This window comes from Trichosurus vulpecula, chromosome 6 (genome assembly GCF_011100635.1).
Source record: "Trichosurus vulpecula isolate mTriVul1 chromosome 6, mTriVul1.pri, whole genome shotgun sequence".
NCBI classification, from domain to species: Eukaryota; Metazoa; Chordata; class Mammalia; order Diprotodontia; family Phalangeridae; genus Trichosurus; species Trichosurus vulpecula.
The window spans coordinates 245063459-245080725 of NC_050578.1; the positions used below are offsets into that span (position 1 = coordinate 245063459).

The 17267-nt window shown below is 43.8% G+C and overlaps 1 protein-coding gene across 1 annotated transcript in view; it reads left to right on the forward strand.

Annotated features, from left to right (window-relative positions):
- KIAA1549L (KIAA1549 like) overlaps positions 1 to 17267 on the forward strand; it is a 144722-nt gene that overhangs the window by 114853 nt on the left and 12602 nt on the right. The window contains exons 17-19 of the mRNA XM_036765125.1: positions 3157 to 3507; positions 11991 to 12088; positions 16273 to 16421. Coding sequence (XP_036621020.1) covers positions 3157 to 3507; positions 11991 to 12088; positions 16273 to 16421 — 598 coding nt within the window. The remainder of the gene's footprint in view (positions 1 to 3156; positions 3508 to 11990; positions 12089 to 16272; positions 16422 to 17267) is intronic.

Below are 17267 nucleotides of genomic sequence, written 5' to 3' on the forward strand. Positions count from 1 at the left end.
CAGCCCTTATCCTCAGAGATCTTTCATTCTACTGGAGTAGGGGATGGGGGGGAGTGGGATACATCAGAGAAACTGGGAAATAAGGGCAAGATATTTGCAGAGGGGCAAAGGACTAAACGGCTGGGGATCAGGAAAGACCTAGCATGCTTTAATTCCAGGGGAAACTCAGTCTTTCAGAGATTTCTCAGTACAACAGACAGAAGAGTAGAGAGAGAAGAACCAGCAGAAATGAGTGGGTGAACTTGGCAAAGGGAGTTTCGATATCGGGGGAAAACTGGTTTCTGGTCCCGGCTCTGCCGCTAACTACTAGTGAGACCCTCATCAAATCCCTTCCTCCCCGTCTCAGTGGGGGAGGGGCATCATGAAATTAACCAGTTTCCTCTCCGTAGAGAGGTGATAGATAGTCTTTAGGTGTGGACCAAGACATACACTGCCAGACACAGCCATTGGGTTGGCTTGTTTTTCTTACTTGTGCTCCATTGTTACAAAGGAAGAGTCTCTATGTGGGGGGGGTGGGTTACATGTTAGAACGTTTTTAAAGCAAAAAATAAAGCATTTTTAAAAGAAATTGAAGGGGTTAAGACTAGATAGTATCTAAGGTCCCTTCCAATTGAATATTCTATAAAACTGAGAGATGCCATCTCCTAGAAGCCCACAAGAAAATAGATTCAAAAACCACACTTAATGCATGACCAGTACTTAGCATATATCAACTAATTAATGTTCAGAAATCTCTCCAAAAGAAAAGACAAGTGTCCTTAGCTATTTGGTATCAAGGACAAGGGGAGAGACTGTCTGCGTTTCATATAGGCTGAGCCTTTCATGAGTCAAGGATTGTTGGAAAATGACAGATGGCTGTAATTCTGAAACTCTTGATTGTGGTTTAGGGGATGCTGGGCCTGCTGTCTGCATAGGTGGCACCTAGCAGGGTGGTGTAACTGCTAACTCGCAAATTACAGCAAACATTTGTTGAGTACCTACTGTGTGCCAGGCACCATGAATGAGTGGGTTCTGCTTAAAAGTTGGAAGACCTGGGCATGATTCCCAGCTGTCATTTACTAGGTATGTGAGTTGGTCTCTCTGAAGGAGCCTCAAAATAGGGATGATGAAAGGAAAAGAAAAGGAGATAAGCATTTTTAAAAACTCCTACTATGTACCAGGCGCTGTGCTAAGCACTCTACAAATGTGAATTCATTTGCTAAGTAATACATCTCATTTGATAAATGATAGGTTAATAAATCTAATAAAAATATTATTTATCAAAGAAGATAGTATGTATAAAATGTGACATATTAAAACTATTGCCAAAAATCTGTAAATGATGATGTTGGTGAGCCTAGATTTTCAGCCCCTTTTGTAGATGAACTAGGATGTGGTACAAGGGAAAGGAGAAATGGATTTGGCTTTGGGAGAGCTGACTTTGAATTACTCCTCTGCTATGTACTAGCAGCGTGACCTTGGACAAGTCACTTCCTTCTTTGGTCACCAGTCTGCTTATCTATAAAGCAAAGGGGGTTGAGTTAGGTTATCCTCAGTGTGTCTTCCAGCACCTAAACCAATGAATCTCATAACAGCACCCTCAGATTCCTTGTCTTACAGCAGGGAGAAGTTGGCTGTGTAAGTCACAGATCGTGGCATCCACCCACACCGAAAAACCTAGCACGATGTTCTCCCACATAGTAGGAGCTTAAAACACATTTGTCACATGAATGAAAAGGATAGCAAAGGCTTAGCAAAAACGATGTCTAATCTTAGTCAAATGAACTCATTTAGGTAAAACCTTAAAGCACTATATAAATCTTAGCTATTATTATTTGGCAAGGCAGCCATGATTTTGTGAAAAGAATATTGAACCTGAGGCCAGGAGAGACCTGGATTCCAATTCTGCCTTTAACATTTGTTGACTCTACAACCCCAGGCAAGTTACCCTCTCCAAACCTCAGTGTCATCATCTGCAAAATGGGAATAAGGCCTTTAATACTTATGTGTTGTAAAGAATGGAAGACAATATAGGTGAAGCACTATATAAAAAACCTCAAGCCTTATATGATCATATTTACATTTTACTTCATTATTTGTGAAGCAGCTTGATAATAATGAAGAGCTGGCCTTAGAGTCCATAAGATGTGGATTTGAGTCCTGCCTAAAATTAAAACAGGCTGCGTGACCTTGGGGCATTGACTTAACCTCTCAGTGCTTGAGACAACTCTTTAGGACTCTTTAAAACAAGAGAGAAGCATAAATGTAAAAATAAGGATCAGGAGTAGGGTATGTTTGGAAAGCGTATTTCTATATATGTATGTATATATGTATACGTGTATGTATATATCTATAGCTATAGAGAAACATATCTAAACTTTATTGTAGCCTTCGGGAGTGGGGTGGGGGGAGGGAAAAAAAAAACAAAGTAAAAGTGCACGGTAGAGAACAAAAGAAAACTCACAAGGAAGCAAAGAAAAGATGGACAATTCTCAACACAACACAATTATTTAGCATACAGGCTTTCTTGAAATGAAAATTTACTGTTACATATTTTGAATCCTCTGTTACATTCTGCTATGCACATAACATGCTTTTTTTCTTACTTTGTATTTAAGTTTTAATATTTAAGTTTAGGATATGTTTTGTTTCTTTCCTTTATTCTATATTTGTGTTCTGGCCCTTGAGTCTAAAATAAAATTTTAATTAATAAATAAATGAATAAATAAATAAATAGGTAAACAAATAAGACGCTTTAAGTTGATGAGAAGTGCTGACCTTCTCTTCGGGAGGTTGATAGAGGCTATTTCCTCACTTCCTGTATCAATTTAAATCACAGTTCAGTAAAAAAAAAAATCACAGTTCAGGTCCTTATTCTCTCCTGGTATCTATAAATTTATCATAAGTATCCCTTATCTGATGTGTAACCCTGGGAAAGTCATTTAACCCTGTCTGCCTCAGTTTCCCTTTCTGTAAAATGGAGATAATAAGAGCACCTACTGCACAGGGTTTTGTAAGAATCAAGTAAGATAACATATGTAAAGTGTTTTGCAAACCTTAAAAGCACTATATAAGTGACAGGTATTATCATTTTTTAATCATACTAAAAATCAGCCATCAATTATTTCCTAAATAATGCACAATTTCTTGAGAACTGACTTTTGCTTTATCCCACAGACTGAACCTGAAATCATAGAAGAAACTAACATTGACCGAGTTAATGAGCCTCGAGGCTACCCAAGGTCACGCCAGGTGAAAGGTCATTCGGAGACATCTACCCTCAGTTCTCAACCTTCCATTGATGAAGTCAGGCAACAGATGCACATGCTGCTGGAAGAAGCATTCAGCTTGGCCTCTGCAGGCCACGGTGGGCAGAATAGACAACAAGACACTTACGGCTCAGCCCAGCACTTTCCTTACTCTGAAGTGGTAACGAGCGCTCCTGGGACCATGACCCGGTCGAGGGGTGGAATGCAATGGGTGCCTACTTACCGACCAGAAATGTACCAGTACAGTTTGCCGAGGCCAGTAAGTTATCATTTCATGTGTTCCCCTTGGCCCAGTTGTCTTATATCAGAGAGACTCCTGTCTTTGGTGGAAGGTCAAGTTCATGCTTGGGTAGCACTGCCTTAAGGCCCCCGTGGCTGCCATATTGTAGTGTACTGAAAAGAACCTGGGATGTGGAATCCCTAAGAGCCGCGGTTCCAGTCCTAAGACCTGCCGTTTGCTGGCTATGTGACCTTGAACAAGCCTCCCTGAAACTCAACAACCATATCTTTTAAATGAGGATAATGATGGTTATACTACCTGAGTGACTTTGGGAATCAGATTAAGCAAGGCACATAAAGTATTTGACCATCATTAAGCCCCGTGCAGATGTAACCTGTTGTAAGGGGTTAGGAGGTGAATCAGAGATTAATTCGCGTACATTATTACCACCAGTGTACCCTGACTAATGTCAGACTGCTGAAAGGAAATGTGGTATGACATTGTGGATCAGCTGGATCCTGGACCAGCTTTGGCTCCAAGTCCTTCCCCTAACATAGACTAGCTGTGTGACTATGCACAAAGGGCAGACAGTGTGGTACAATGAAAGGAGTCATTGGGTCCAGATTCTACCTCTGATAGCTGTGTGACTTTTGACAAGTCACTGAACCTCCCTGGGCCCCAATTTCCTTATCCATAAAATGAGGGCTCAGATTAGATAGCCTCTGAGGGCCCTTCCAGCTCTGGACCTATAATCCTATGGTTCAGATTTCACCTCTGGTGCTTATTGTGTGACCTTAGACAAGTTATTTCATTTCCCCAAGTTTCGTCATCTGTAAAATGAGGGGGTTGGACCCAGTGGCTTCTGAGACCTCTTCCAGTTCTCTACCTATGATCTTATGATCCCAAGTTATGGAATTTCTCAGTGCCGCCAGGCAACTCTCCAAGACTATATATTACCAATGAGTTCCCACTCTGTACTGATGAAGTGAGTTTCCATGTGGGGAGTTCCACTTTGATGAAATCAAAGGTTGAAACCAAGATGGGAGGAAAGTCCTGTTGTTTCACCTTATATCAAGGAAGTGGCTCTGGGTTTTTGAAGTTTATATTAATGGAGTGTTAGCTTGGACAGGTCCTTTGAAGCTAGAAATGCTTCGAGTGTAGGCTGGCCAATAGGTTGTCTGAAGAACAACCTAGGTAAGTGAAGAGAGGCCTCTCCTCACCAAATAGCAATGAATTTTGGTGACCACAGCAAAATCATGGATCCATCTGTCAAGGTCTAAAGGGATCATGACCGTCATCATTAGAAGGCATACCATAGGGGCAGCTAGGTGGTGCAGTGAGTAGAGCACCAGCCCTGGAGTCAGGAGGACCTGAGTTCAAGTCTGGCCTCAGACCCTTGACACATGTACTAGCTGTGTGACCTTGGGCAAGTCACTTAACCTCAATTTCCCTGCCCCCCTCCAAAAAATAAACAAACAGAGGGGTAGACATGCTCGAAGTCACAGAGGTAGAAAGTGGCAAAGCCAGAATTTGAACTCAGCTCCCGTGACTCCAATTTTGTCACCTCTCCATTGTACCAAAGTCTAAAGTATCGTTATTATTTGCCTTAAGCTTTATATTGGGTATATGCGTATAAGGTGCCATCATGCAGAAGAAGTACTTTTTTTAAAACCCATTTTCTTTTCTCCCTCTTATATAAAAGATGTCCTTTAGTTTTTCATTTTCCAAACTTTGAAAAATGTGTCATAGACTAGTGCATGAGACATTCAATTTCATCTTTGTCTTTGTTTTCCCTTTTAATGTCTCCCAGCTCTTCTCCTTCAGTCTCTGCAGCATCCCACGCCTAGAGTGCTTAGCCTTTCATTCCTTCCCCTGGAGCCTCTTTAAACCCCTCTCAGACACTCTGTCTTCATCAGTAAGTTCCATTCTAGTGCCCTGCAGGCTGCAGGTACTCGGCAAATGCATCTTCACTTCCCATCTTCCTCTGTGAATGTCATTCTCTTTTCCAACCTCCTCACTTGAGCTTAGCCCACCAAATGTTTCCTCCTCACCCAGTTCTCAAGTTAGATCCCTTTCCCAGATAAAGAATACATGGCCTCATTTTTTTTTCTCTTTTTGATTCCTTCCCATCTATATAATACCCTGACTGTGGACTCAGAAACTTGGGTTCACAGAGATATCCTCCAATTCCAAGATGACTCATTGGGTTGACTTGAAATGCTCTGTTATAAAGAATCAAAGGACACCTTCAGACTTCAGAGAGAAAAGCTTAGGAGACCAGGATAAAGGACCCAACCAGTGACGATCAAGGAGAAATCACAGTTCACTGAAATCACATCATAGTCCAATGGAATAAAAAAAAATCCCTTCAAAACCATCCTAGACCATGTGAAAACAAAAATGTTATAAAATAATGATGGGGTAGTACAAAGGGGAGGATAATAAGAGGAGGCGTCTCAGCATTATATCTCATTAAAAAAGAAGGCCACCTAAAATAGGTAATTACTGATCCACAGAGCATTTGAGAGATCAGAAGAATGAAATTAAAGACAAGGCCTTTGTTATGAGGATTTTTTTCTTGCCGACAACACCTTCTGTACAAATTTTTATGAAAGGAAAAAGTGCTTAGCAATTCACAGTGGAAATGATGATTCTGAATGCCAGCTATCACAATGTAGCCTGTCCTGTTATAATGGGAGAAATCAATATAAATGGTGGCCATTCGAAACCACGGCTATGATTACCTTTCATTGTCGCCAGAGAGGGAAAGGCAGCCATCACAAGGTCGAGATCAGAGCCTTCCCCCCAGGATAATTGAAAGCCAGTGGTTTTAAATGCTGCTGTCAGGGCCAATGCCATTTAAATCATGATAAAGGTTACTCCTGGCAATTTGAAAATTTCTTTGCTGCAGTCTGGGAGACTTTTGATCACGCTTTACAGGTGCAGTCTGTGGAAAAAAAATTGGACCAGACACCTAATGACCAATCGGAGTTCTTTTACAATGTAATAGGTCTTTGCCAAATAGAGATAAGGCAGAAAGATACTAGGAAAGTCACTGGGCTCATCTACAGTATTGGAGCAAGGAAGTGGCTCCAGCTGGAGACAAGACCTCTTCATTCATCAGCCCAGAGTATTTAGGTACCAATCAATAAGTATTTATTAAGTGCCTACTATGTGTCAGGCATTGTGCTAAGCTCTAAGGATTCGAAGAAAGGCCCAAACAGTCCTGCCCTCAGTGAGGTCACATTCTCATGGGAGAGAGAATATATGTGTGTGTGTGTGTGTGTGTACACATGCACATACACATACATATATGTGTGAGTGCCAGGTACTCTGATAAGCATGATTCCATTTCCCTCCCCCCAGAAAAAAGTCCTGCCCTCATGGACTATACATCCCATCTGGGGAACAATACGTACTCATATAAATATAAAGTAAATATGTATTGGGGGAGAGCATCCCTAGCAGCTGGGGGTATTGGGACAAACTTCCTGTAGGAAGGGCACTTGAGCTGAACTTTAAAAGAAGTAATGGATTCTGAGGGAGAGAAATCAGACCCATCTGTGTGTTGCCTTCCTCTTCCTTCTCCCCCTCTTTATTTCAAATCCTTCTCTCTTTTCTCCACATACACCCTTTAGGCTACGCTTTGTATAGTGTTGTGTGTGGTTGTGTGCGTGTGTGTGTGTGTGTGTGTGTGTGTGTGTGTGTGTGTAGTTTCTTTTATCCTGCCTTCAAAGTTGTTCTTGATATTTATTTCAACCTGATTTCATCTGAATACCGTACAATCGGTCATCAAGCATTTGTTAAGTACCTGTTACTGTCAGCTAGGTCAGCTAGGTGGCGCAGTAGATATAGTGTAGGGCCTGAGGTCAGGAAGACTCAACTTTGCGAGTGCAAATCTGGCCTCAGATACCTATAAGTTGTGTGACCCTGGGCAAGTCACTTAACCCCATTTGCCTCAGTTCCTTATCAATAAAGTGAGAAGGAAATGGCAAACCGCCCCAGGATCTTTGCCAAGAAAGCCCCAAATAGGGTCACAAAGAGTCAGACATGACTGAAAAATGATTCAACAACAAAATTACCATGCTAGTAATCTGGATGTTGGTGGAGTAGAAGAAGACACATAGTGTGACTTACCTGTGGCCTAATGACCCCTCCCATACTGCCTCAAACAGCCTTGTTATTACCAGCAAGGCTCAGGGTCAGGAATAGACCTGAGAGCAGACATTGGTCAGATTCTCCTCTCCTCTGTCATGCACACTAAGTTTTGCCCTCATCTATTCTCTGTATCCTATTACCCTCAAACATCTATGCCAAGGGTTGGGCTGTAGAGTTGGTTTGGGTGTGAAGAAAGCTTGTCCTTCTAACCTCAGGGCCCTCACTGTGTGCCCAGAAAAGCTGTTCAGAGCATGGAGCTCCCTGGGCACACATGAGGAGATCAGGGTCTGTATCACCTCTAGTGAATCCTGATAGTACACAGAACCATCAGCTACTTATCTTGTATTGGTTATTGCATATAATACAGATATTCTTAGACTTGATGGTTGTTTGCTTCCTTTGGCCCAGGAAAGAAAATGCAATGGATATCATGCTGGCTTCAGAAGTCTTAATTCAGATCTTTCCCCTGCTACTAGCTACCCATGTGACATTGGATAAGTCATTTATGCTCTCTGAGCCTCAGTTTTCTCATCTGTAAAATGAAGAAGATGGACTGCATGGCCTCTAAGGTCCTTTCCATCTCTAAATCTATGGTCCTATAATCCTAAGAGAGCAATAGCAAACTCCTCTTTACGAAGCTGGGGAAGGGAGTTTTCTGTTCATTCATTCATTCAGCAAAGTGTTATTGAGCCCCTCAGCAAGTCCCTGGGTAAGCATAGGAGGGGATGAGGAGATAAAGAAAACATCTGATCTCAAGCATTCCTAATTGAAGGAAACTGAATATTTCCAATTAGCTAAGAGTTGATTGTGTCTAAAGGTCAAAGAATAGGAAAAACCCACGTTCCCTCTAGGGGACTTTATACTCATCAGACTCATAGCCATCACCCAGAAAATCTGAGGAAATCAATCATCCAGCAACCATTTATTAATATGCCAAGCACTGTGTAAAGGGCTGGGAATACAAAGAAAGACAAAAATCCTTACCCTCAAGGAGCTCAAATTCTAATTGGGGAGATAATATGCAAATAACTATATACATACAAGATCTATACACAGTGTTAATTAAAGGGGAAAATAAACTTAGAGAGGAAGGCATCGGCACCTGGGAGAAACCAGGAAAGGCTTCCTGATAAATATTCAGTTTTCTTCAATTAGGAATGCTCCAGGTCAGGTGTTTTCTTTATCTTCTTATCCCCTCCTATGCTTAGCCAGGGACTTGCTAGGGGGTTTCAATAAAACTTTCCTGAATGAATGAATGAATGAATGAATGAACAGCTGAGTCTTGAAGGAAGTCAGAGAAGTAAGGAGGTGTAGACAAGGAGGGAGAGCATTCTAGGTATAAGGGATAACTAATGCAAGGGCTAAGTAAGGAGATGGAGTGTTGTGTATAAGACGAGCATATAGGGCAATATCTGGATGGGAGAGTACTTGGAGAGGAGTAAAAGGTAAGAAGATTAGACCAGTAGGTGAAGGTAAAGTTCTGAAGGGATTTAATTACCAAACAGAGGAAAGACCACTCCATGTGCTACATATAAGAAGCCACCACAGCCTTATGGAAAGAGCCTGGAATGTGGAATCAGGAGATGGCCTCCAGAGCCCACCTTCTCCCACTTAGTAGCTGTGAGATCGTGAGACAGTTGCCAAGGCTCCCTTCATTCGCAAGATCGAAGAAAATACAATAGACGCTAAAAGAGACCCCGGAGATACTTTGTTGCTCTCAATAGTTGTTAGACATCCAGTCCTGAAGGGGCTGCTCCTCTCACATCGATTTGTTGAGGCTCTTCTTGTGGTTCCCAGTGGGCAATGCCAGATGTTGCTCTTAACCAACACCTCTGATGGGAAAACTCTTGCTCTGGCAAAATTGGTTGTGGTCTTCACCGCTTCAAAGGAGAAGGCATACAGAGTTTCTGGAATCTGGAAAGAGTTCCAGAGACAGCCAAGTGTCTGGAGACCTCAGTTCAAGTCCAGCCTCAGACGCCTTACTAGTTGTGTGACCCTGGGAAAGCCACTTAACTTCTCTTTGCCTCAGTTTCCTCCTCTGTAAAACGGGGGCAATAATTGCAGCGACCTCTTAAAGCTGCTGTGAGGCTCAAATACGATAGTATTTATGAAGTGCTTTGCAAACTTTAAAGTGCTATACAAATTCTAGCTAGTATTATTATTCTAATGATTCAGTGCTGGACTAGGGTGGATATTTTTTCAGCTGACCTCTGATCTTACCCAGGGAGCAGGAACCCTGTCGATCTCCATTGCTGAAAGAGTCTCTGTCATTGTCAGTTCCAGATTTAGTCCCAACTAAACTTCCACCTTCTACAAGAAGCCTTCCCGTTGTTGTGTCATTTCAGTCATGTCCTACTCTTCATGACCCTGTTTGTGGGTTTTCTTGGCAAAGATGCTAGAGTGCTTTGCCATTTCCTTCTCCAGATGGGTTTAAGAAGCCATCCCTGACCCCTTTTAATCCTAGTGCTTTCTCTCTGTTAATTATTTCCTATTTATCCAGTATATAGCTTGTGTTGTATATAATGGTTTGCATGTTGTCTCCCTCCCCCAAGTAAGCTACTTGAGGGCAGGGACTGTCTTTTGCCTCTTTTTGTATCCCCGGTGCTTAGTACAGTGCCTGGCACTCAAGAAATGTTTATTAATTAATTGGTTGGTTAATTGATGAGATGAATTCAAATCTCCCTCTGACACCAGAGAAGCGTGTCTCCCAGTCATGGAAGAAGACTCTACCCTATGTAGTTCTGTTGGTGGCAGAGTGGCTGGCAAGGAGATAGCAGGGGAATAAAGTGAAGCACAGCTGGAAATACCTGGATATAGGGCCTCATGTTGTGAAGTCCTCTAGTATAAGTCCTGTCCTAATAACATCCTTGGTCATCTAGCTTGGAAACCTCCAGTGATGGGAAGCCCACTATCTCTTGAGTCCTTCATTCCACTTTCGGATAACTCTTGTGTTTTTCAATTTTTCTTCTGTGATGTCATCAATTTGAACACATGCTCTGTTGATATAGATCACAACCCATCTGTGTGCCCATCCTGTGTGTCCTCCAAGGAGTTCATTAAAAACGGGGCCCACCTAACCATGCCTTTTTTCCTTCTGACATCATGAAGGTAGTGGTGGCACACTGAGACCCAGAATCCTTTGCCCATATCCTGTGATCAACCCATCTTCTCTTCCTGTCATATATCTCCCTCAGGATCTCTTGTACTCATATTCCCCTGTCCTTCTCCTCCTGAACAGAATGAAGGAAACTTCCTCTAAAGGTCAGAAGGCCAAGGAAGAAATTGAGCTTAAAATACCATTTTCCTCCTGGATCAGGCCCTTCTGCTGCTACTCCACTCTGAGGAGCCTGTAGGAGTTCTAAGAAGCTATTTGCCTTCACGGGTTAAAATGCCTCATTGGAGGCTCCAAGTTGCCATGTTAGCAAATGATAGCCCAGGACTGGCTTCAGAGGTTGAGCTGCATGTCTCCCCAAGCAACATCTGCTGACTTCTCTAGATATAACATTTGTTTGACTTTTTAATTATGTTAGTGTTTGATTGTGCCCACCCCCCCACCTTCTTCTGCCATTTGTAAAAACCTCAAATGAGAGAAAAAACTCCGTAGCCACTGTAGGTGAAGAGAATGAGTAGCTGTCAAAATCCAGACCCTGGCAAGTCTATTTCCGTTTAAGATCAGCCAGCAAGCATTTAATCAGAAAGTATGTATTAAACGCCAACTCAATAAAAGGCTGGTGACATGAAGACATGAATGAAACAGTCCCTCCCTGCAGAGATCTGTTTTATGACATGTACAATAGAAATATATGTAAAAATAGATACATGGTCATTTTGCTAGGGAGGGGTTACTAACAGCTGGGGGATCGGAGAAGGTGGCCCTTGAGCTCAATTCATAAGAGACAGATGAGAGGAAGTCATGCATGGTAGGGATGGGGGACAGCCTCTGCAAAGACATGGAGATAGGAGATGGAATGTTTCATGTGAGGAGAACAGCAAGAGAGTCAGTCAGTTTGGCTGGATCGAAGAGCATGTGAAAGAGAATGATGTAATAATTAGGCTGGAAAGGGAGGCTGAGGCTAGGTTTATAAGATCATAGATTTATAGCTAGAAGAGACCTTGGAGGTCATCTACCAATTTATAAAGGAGGAAACCGAGGCCCAGATTGATCAAGTGACTTGCCTAAGGTCACACAGGTGATAAGTGGAAGAATTAGGATCTGGAGTCGTTTTAAAGGAGATGAGCAAAAATAATAATATGAAGATGGATTTTTTTGGTTGATAGGTTTGTTTGGGGTTTTTTTTGAGTAGTTTGGAGGGTTGTGGGTTTTTTGTGAGCATCACAAATGTGAGCTTGTTTCTTTCATTCAGGCCTACAGGTTTTCTCAGCTGCCTGAGATGGTCATGGGCTCCCCTCCACCTCCGGTACCTCCCCGGACTGGTCCTGTGGCTGTTGCTTCTCTCAGACGGTAATTTACCATTTTTATTTTTATTTTGCTCTATTTGGACAATCTGTTCATCTCTGGGTTTCACTGGGCTCATGCAGGCAGCAGCAGTAAGGTGCAACATGCTTTGACCAGTCATCTAACAAAGAAATGAGAGTTGCCTCTAACCAGTTCCCTGATAGGTTTTGCCAGAGGGGTCTGGGGCAACAATAAACATGCACTGTGTCCAAAGGGCTCAGTGTGTTCTGACAGAAGGGGAAAATAAAGGGAATGGCACACATTTCACATCTTTAAAAAAACACACACAACAACACTAGAATCAAGAAGAAGATGAAAAGGAAGATAAGAGAGAGAAAGAAAAAGAAAAGGAGGGGGAGATGGAGCAGGAGGTCAGTGTTGCATATGCCAGGTTCTGAGTCTTACCAGACAAGTTGGAGGGGAGGGACCGAGAGAAGGTGATGCGTGTCTTCCAATTGGAAAGGGCCCTGCTTTTATTTTCCCCAAGATGAAAATGTGAAACCATCCACAAAAGCATACTGACTGGTTTCAATGGAATATATTCATGGGGGGTGGGGTGGGGACGACGCTGAATCCCAGTCCCGGGGCAATCAGGCCTTCCTTTGTAGAGAGCTAAGCCCTTTTGGAACTTTCCAGGTGACGCTTTATTTCACCTAAGTAACTCAGCTTGGTTTTAAATCCTTGGAATATCATGATCCTGTGCTGGGTAACCCCAGTTTACACACACACACACACACACACACACACACACACACACTTGAACTTATCTCCCCCCCCCCACTAGATTGTAAGCTTCTTGAGGGCAAGCATGATATTTTTCTTATTTACATCTGCAGAGCTTAGCATATAGTAGGCCCTTAGTAAACAATTATTGAATTAAATTGAAAACTATGAGCCTTGGGTTTAGTCCTGACTTTCACTGTGTCACTTTGAAGTTCCCCCCCTTCTCTGGGCCTCAGTTTCTCCAACCTCCTCAGAGCAGAGTAGCGGCAGAAGGGCCTGATTCTGCCAAATGAGGACATTGGACTAGAGGATTTCATAGACTCAGGATTGAGAGCTAGATTTTGAGACCATCTAACATTTGACAGTTGAGGACACCGAGGCCCAGAAAGGTTAAATGACTATGTTCAGGTCATACAGGAAACAATAGCAAAGGTCAGTTTTGAACCCAATTCTTCTGTCTTTGAATCTAGCTTTCTTCCTGTTTCACGTGCTGCGTCCGCACCCTAAGATGTTTGTGAGACTCTCTGATGCTAAAAAGGAGCCACTCTCCTCCCTAATTCAATTCTGGGTACATTATTCCAGTAAAGGACATTGATCAATTACAGAGTGTCCGGAGGAAAGCTGCCAGGATGGTGAGGAGCCTTGAGGTCCTGCCCTTGTAGGAGTGATTGAAGCAGCTGGGATTATTCAGCCTGGAGAAGAAGGGACTTAGGAGAGAAGCATCTTCAAGTAATTGTTGGACTCCAGTGCTCCTGGAAAGTGGATTAGAATGGTTCTCCTGCGCCAGAGGGCAGATCTAGGGACAACAGGTGCAAGATGCAAAGAGGCCAATTTCAGCTTTTGGTCAGGAAAAGCTTCCTAAGAAATGGAGCTATCTCCAGATGGCATGGGCTCCCTCAAGAAACACTGTGTTCCCTCCTCAGTGAAGGGTTGTCTTAAAGCCTCGATGACCACTTGTTAAGTGTGGGGTAGGGGGAAATCTCCTGAGGCCCCTCCAGCTCCAGAATTCTGATTTTGGGGCTGTGAGCTTGGGGAGCTGATTCTCAAGGGCTTTTTGAGCTGACAATTAATTACAGTGGTGCAGTGTCAGCAGAGGGCAGGGGTCAGGGAAGATAGAGGACCAGGGGCTCGTAACCAAGCAGATGGCCTCCTGGGGTAGCCACAGTAAGGAAGCCTGCACTAAGAACGAGTTCTACCTTTCAACTAAATTGAATGGGAAAATGTGAAATCTGGATTTCCCCTGAGTGACTGCATTCCTGCATGATTTCTGGGATAGGTCTGGTTTTGGTCACCCTTCCCATCGGTCAGTCAAGAAGTATTCATTAGGCCCTTATTTATTATTATTATAGATTTTTATAATTATATGACATAGAACTATAGTGTAATAATATTACATAATATTATTTATTAAGCCCTTGTTAAGCCCGGGAGATGAAAAGAAAGGCAAAAATAAGGTCCTTGACATTACAATGTCAGCTCCTTGAGTTTGCATTCTAATAAGGGAGGAAACATAAACACACATACTGATTGTAAATGGGAGGTACTCTCAGAGGGAAAATATCAGTAGTAGGGAGAACTGGAAAAGATCTGCTGTAGGAGGTGCAGTTTGAGTTATCCCTGGCTTCCTTCAGGATTCAGCTCAAATCCTACCTTCTGAAATAGACCTCTCCCAGTCTTCCACATTTATAGTGGATATATCATGTAAATGCACAGTAGGCAGAAGGGAGGAGGGAGATGCTACCGGCTTGAGGGACGGCCAGTACAAGAGCACAATGTCATGTATGAGGAACGGCAGGTAGCCCTGTGTGGCTAGATTGCTGAGCTCGTGGAGGGGAGGAAAGCATAAGAAAGGGAGGAAGGGAGGCAGCTAGGTGGTGCAGTGAGTAAAGCACTGGCCCTGGAGTCAGGAGGACCTGAGTTCAAATACAGCCCCAGACACTTGACACACTTACTAGCTGTGTGACCTTGGGCAAGTCACTTAACCCTAATTGCCCTGCCTTCCCTGCTCCAAAAAAAGGGGGGAAAGGGGCCCAAGTTGGGATGGTCTTTAAAAATCGAACAGAAGAGTCTAGACCCTGGAGGTTATAGGCGGCATCTTTGTATATGGCCACTCGGGGGCTTCCAGGGGTGTTTCTCTAATAGTCTCTTTTTCCATCTTGCCATGTCTAGGACACTGGGGTTTGGCATCTGACCTTCCTTCCCAGTCCCTTCTTCATTCTTAGATAACAGATTCTTCCATTAAGGCAAGGAGCAAAGCTGCATGGGCTCAGATGTTGGGGTTCAGGTTTCTGCCACCAATTTTATCTTCTTCGTGCCTTGATTTGTAAGGCAACCTTAATCTGAGGGCTATCTGACATAAAAGGCAGTGGGTGCCGAATGGGGGTCAAGCCAGAGACTGTCACTGAGATGCTATGGGAGGTTGTACCAGCAAGGCAGGTGGGGGGCACCTCCTCAGCCCCTCTCCCCCTCCCCACGTCCCCCTGTCCTCCACCAGCAGCCTCTTCCTGGACCAGTCGGGGCTTTGTGAGCACTAAGTGGAAGGGTAACATGGTAAATGGGCTGGGAAATGTGAGTGCTGCCGCCGGGCTCTGCGGCTGCCTCTAAAAGCATCCATCCCAGCGTTTGCAATGCACAGTCACTACACCAGGCTGCATTTCCTCATTTCTCAGCACCAGTCGTAATGCACCACAGCAGCCTTGGCAGGCGTGCCTCCCTAGCCAGGGCTCTGGGGCCATTATCTGACTTCACAGGTGCTAGGAGCCTCCTGAATCTCAGCCTGATGCTCCAGGGTACAATGTGAGGTCCTGGCTAATCCCAGCTCAGGCTCTTGTCTTCGCAGCATCACACTGTTCTATTGTAAAAGGTGTATGTGGGGGGCGGAGGGAGGAGAGAGGAGGGAGAGTTAGAACACTCATTCTAAATGGAGTGTGCTCATTGGCTGCCGGTGATGTCATCGGCACCTAGCTCAAGCATCCCCAGTTAATACAGGGCACTAATTGCTTTGTGCATTTTTTTAATGTGAAAATTGAATTTTGTGGTAACTAGCAAGACACCTGAGTCACCCTAAGGGGAGAATTGAACTTGAATATTTAGAAATCACCCAGTCTTGGGCCTCAGCCTAGTTCTGAGGATTTTGCTGTAAGGTTATACCTCCATGGATGTGTTTGAAAACACAAGGTCTCTTTTATTTTATTTTGCAAATTTAGCCATTGTGACCTGCTTGGGAGCTCAGCGGACAAGGTGCTCACAAAAGTGCAACGCAATCCCATCAGGGAGAGTAGCCAGGAAGGCGATTCTACTGGTATTTCTTTGAACCTGAATACCACCTCCCTCCCACCCCACTGTAGTCAGCCCTCAGCCCACCTTTCCCGTGCTTAGGCTGCCATCCTCTGGCTGAGCTCCATGGAGACTAGCTGACAGCCGTTCCCTTGGAAACCCTAATTAACACCCTGCTTGCCTCCACCCAGGTCCACTTCTGATATTGGCAGCAAGACAAGAATGTCTGAGTCCAGTGGCCCAGAGCAAGCACAACTGCATGATGGCACGCCCTTTGCCCAGGTTTCCAGAGGCCCAGTCTCTGTCACTCCATTGGACCAGTCTGCTTTAAATTACTCAGGTAAGAAAACCAAGAGATGGATTTTTACCCCACCAAGGCGGGGCCGTGCCCAGGTAGACACAGTGGCCAACTCTATCTCAAGGGATTAGACTTAGCTCTGCCAGATCATTACCCCTCTTCCAGTTGGCATTTTCTCCCTTACCCCCCTTGTACCTGTGCTGAGTAACAGAGAGGCTGCTTTCTGAGCCTCAGGACAACTTTAGGAATCACAATCAGCAGGGCAAGGCCTAAGAGCCGCTCAAAACGAGCTCAAATGCTTTTAAGTTTGCAGATAATCACAAACTTTATTTATCTTTATTTTTTATATTATAATATATATGTTTATTATATTTTATTTATATATTTTATATTATAAAATCAATCCATAAGCATTTATTAAACGCTTTTTACGTGTCAGTCACTGGGCTAAGCACTGGGAATAAAAAGAAAGTCACAAACGGTTCATGTCCTCACAGAGCTTACATTCTAATGGAAGACACAGATGAACAGAGGGGAAGGTGCCAGCAGCTGGTGGGGGGGGAGGTACCCAGGAAAGGCCCCTTGTAAAAGGTGGCATTTGCACTGAGTCTTGAAGGAAGCCGGGGATTCTGAGAGTCAGGAATAAAGAAGAGCATTCCAGACTTGGGGCACAGCCAACGAAAAGGCTCGGGGGTGAGAGGCCGGACATCCTGAGGGAGGAATGGCCAGCATGGCTAGAGAAGACTGAAAAGGTAGGAAGAGGCAAGATTGGGAAGAGCTTTGTGTTTGATCCCGAAGGGAATAGGGAGCCCCTTTAGGAAGATCACTTTGGAGGCTTTGCCAAGGATGGAGTGGAATGGAGAAACTTAGGAGGGAAGGAATTAAGAA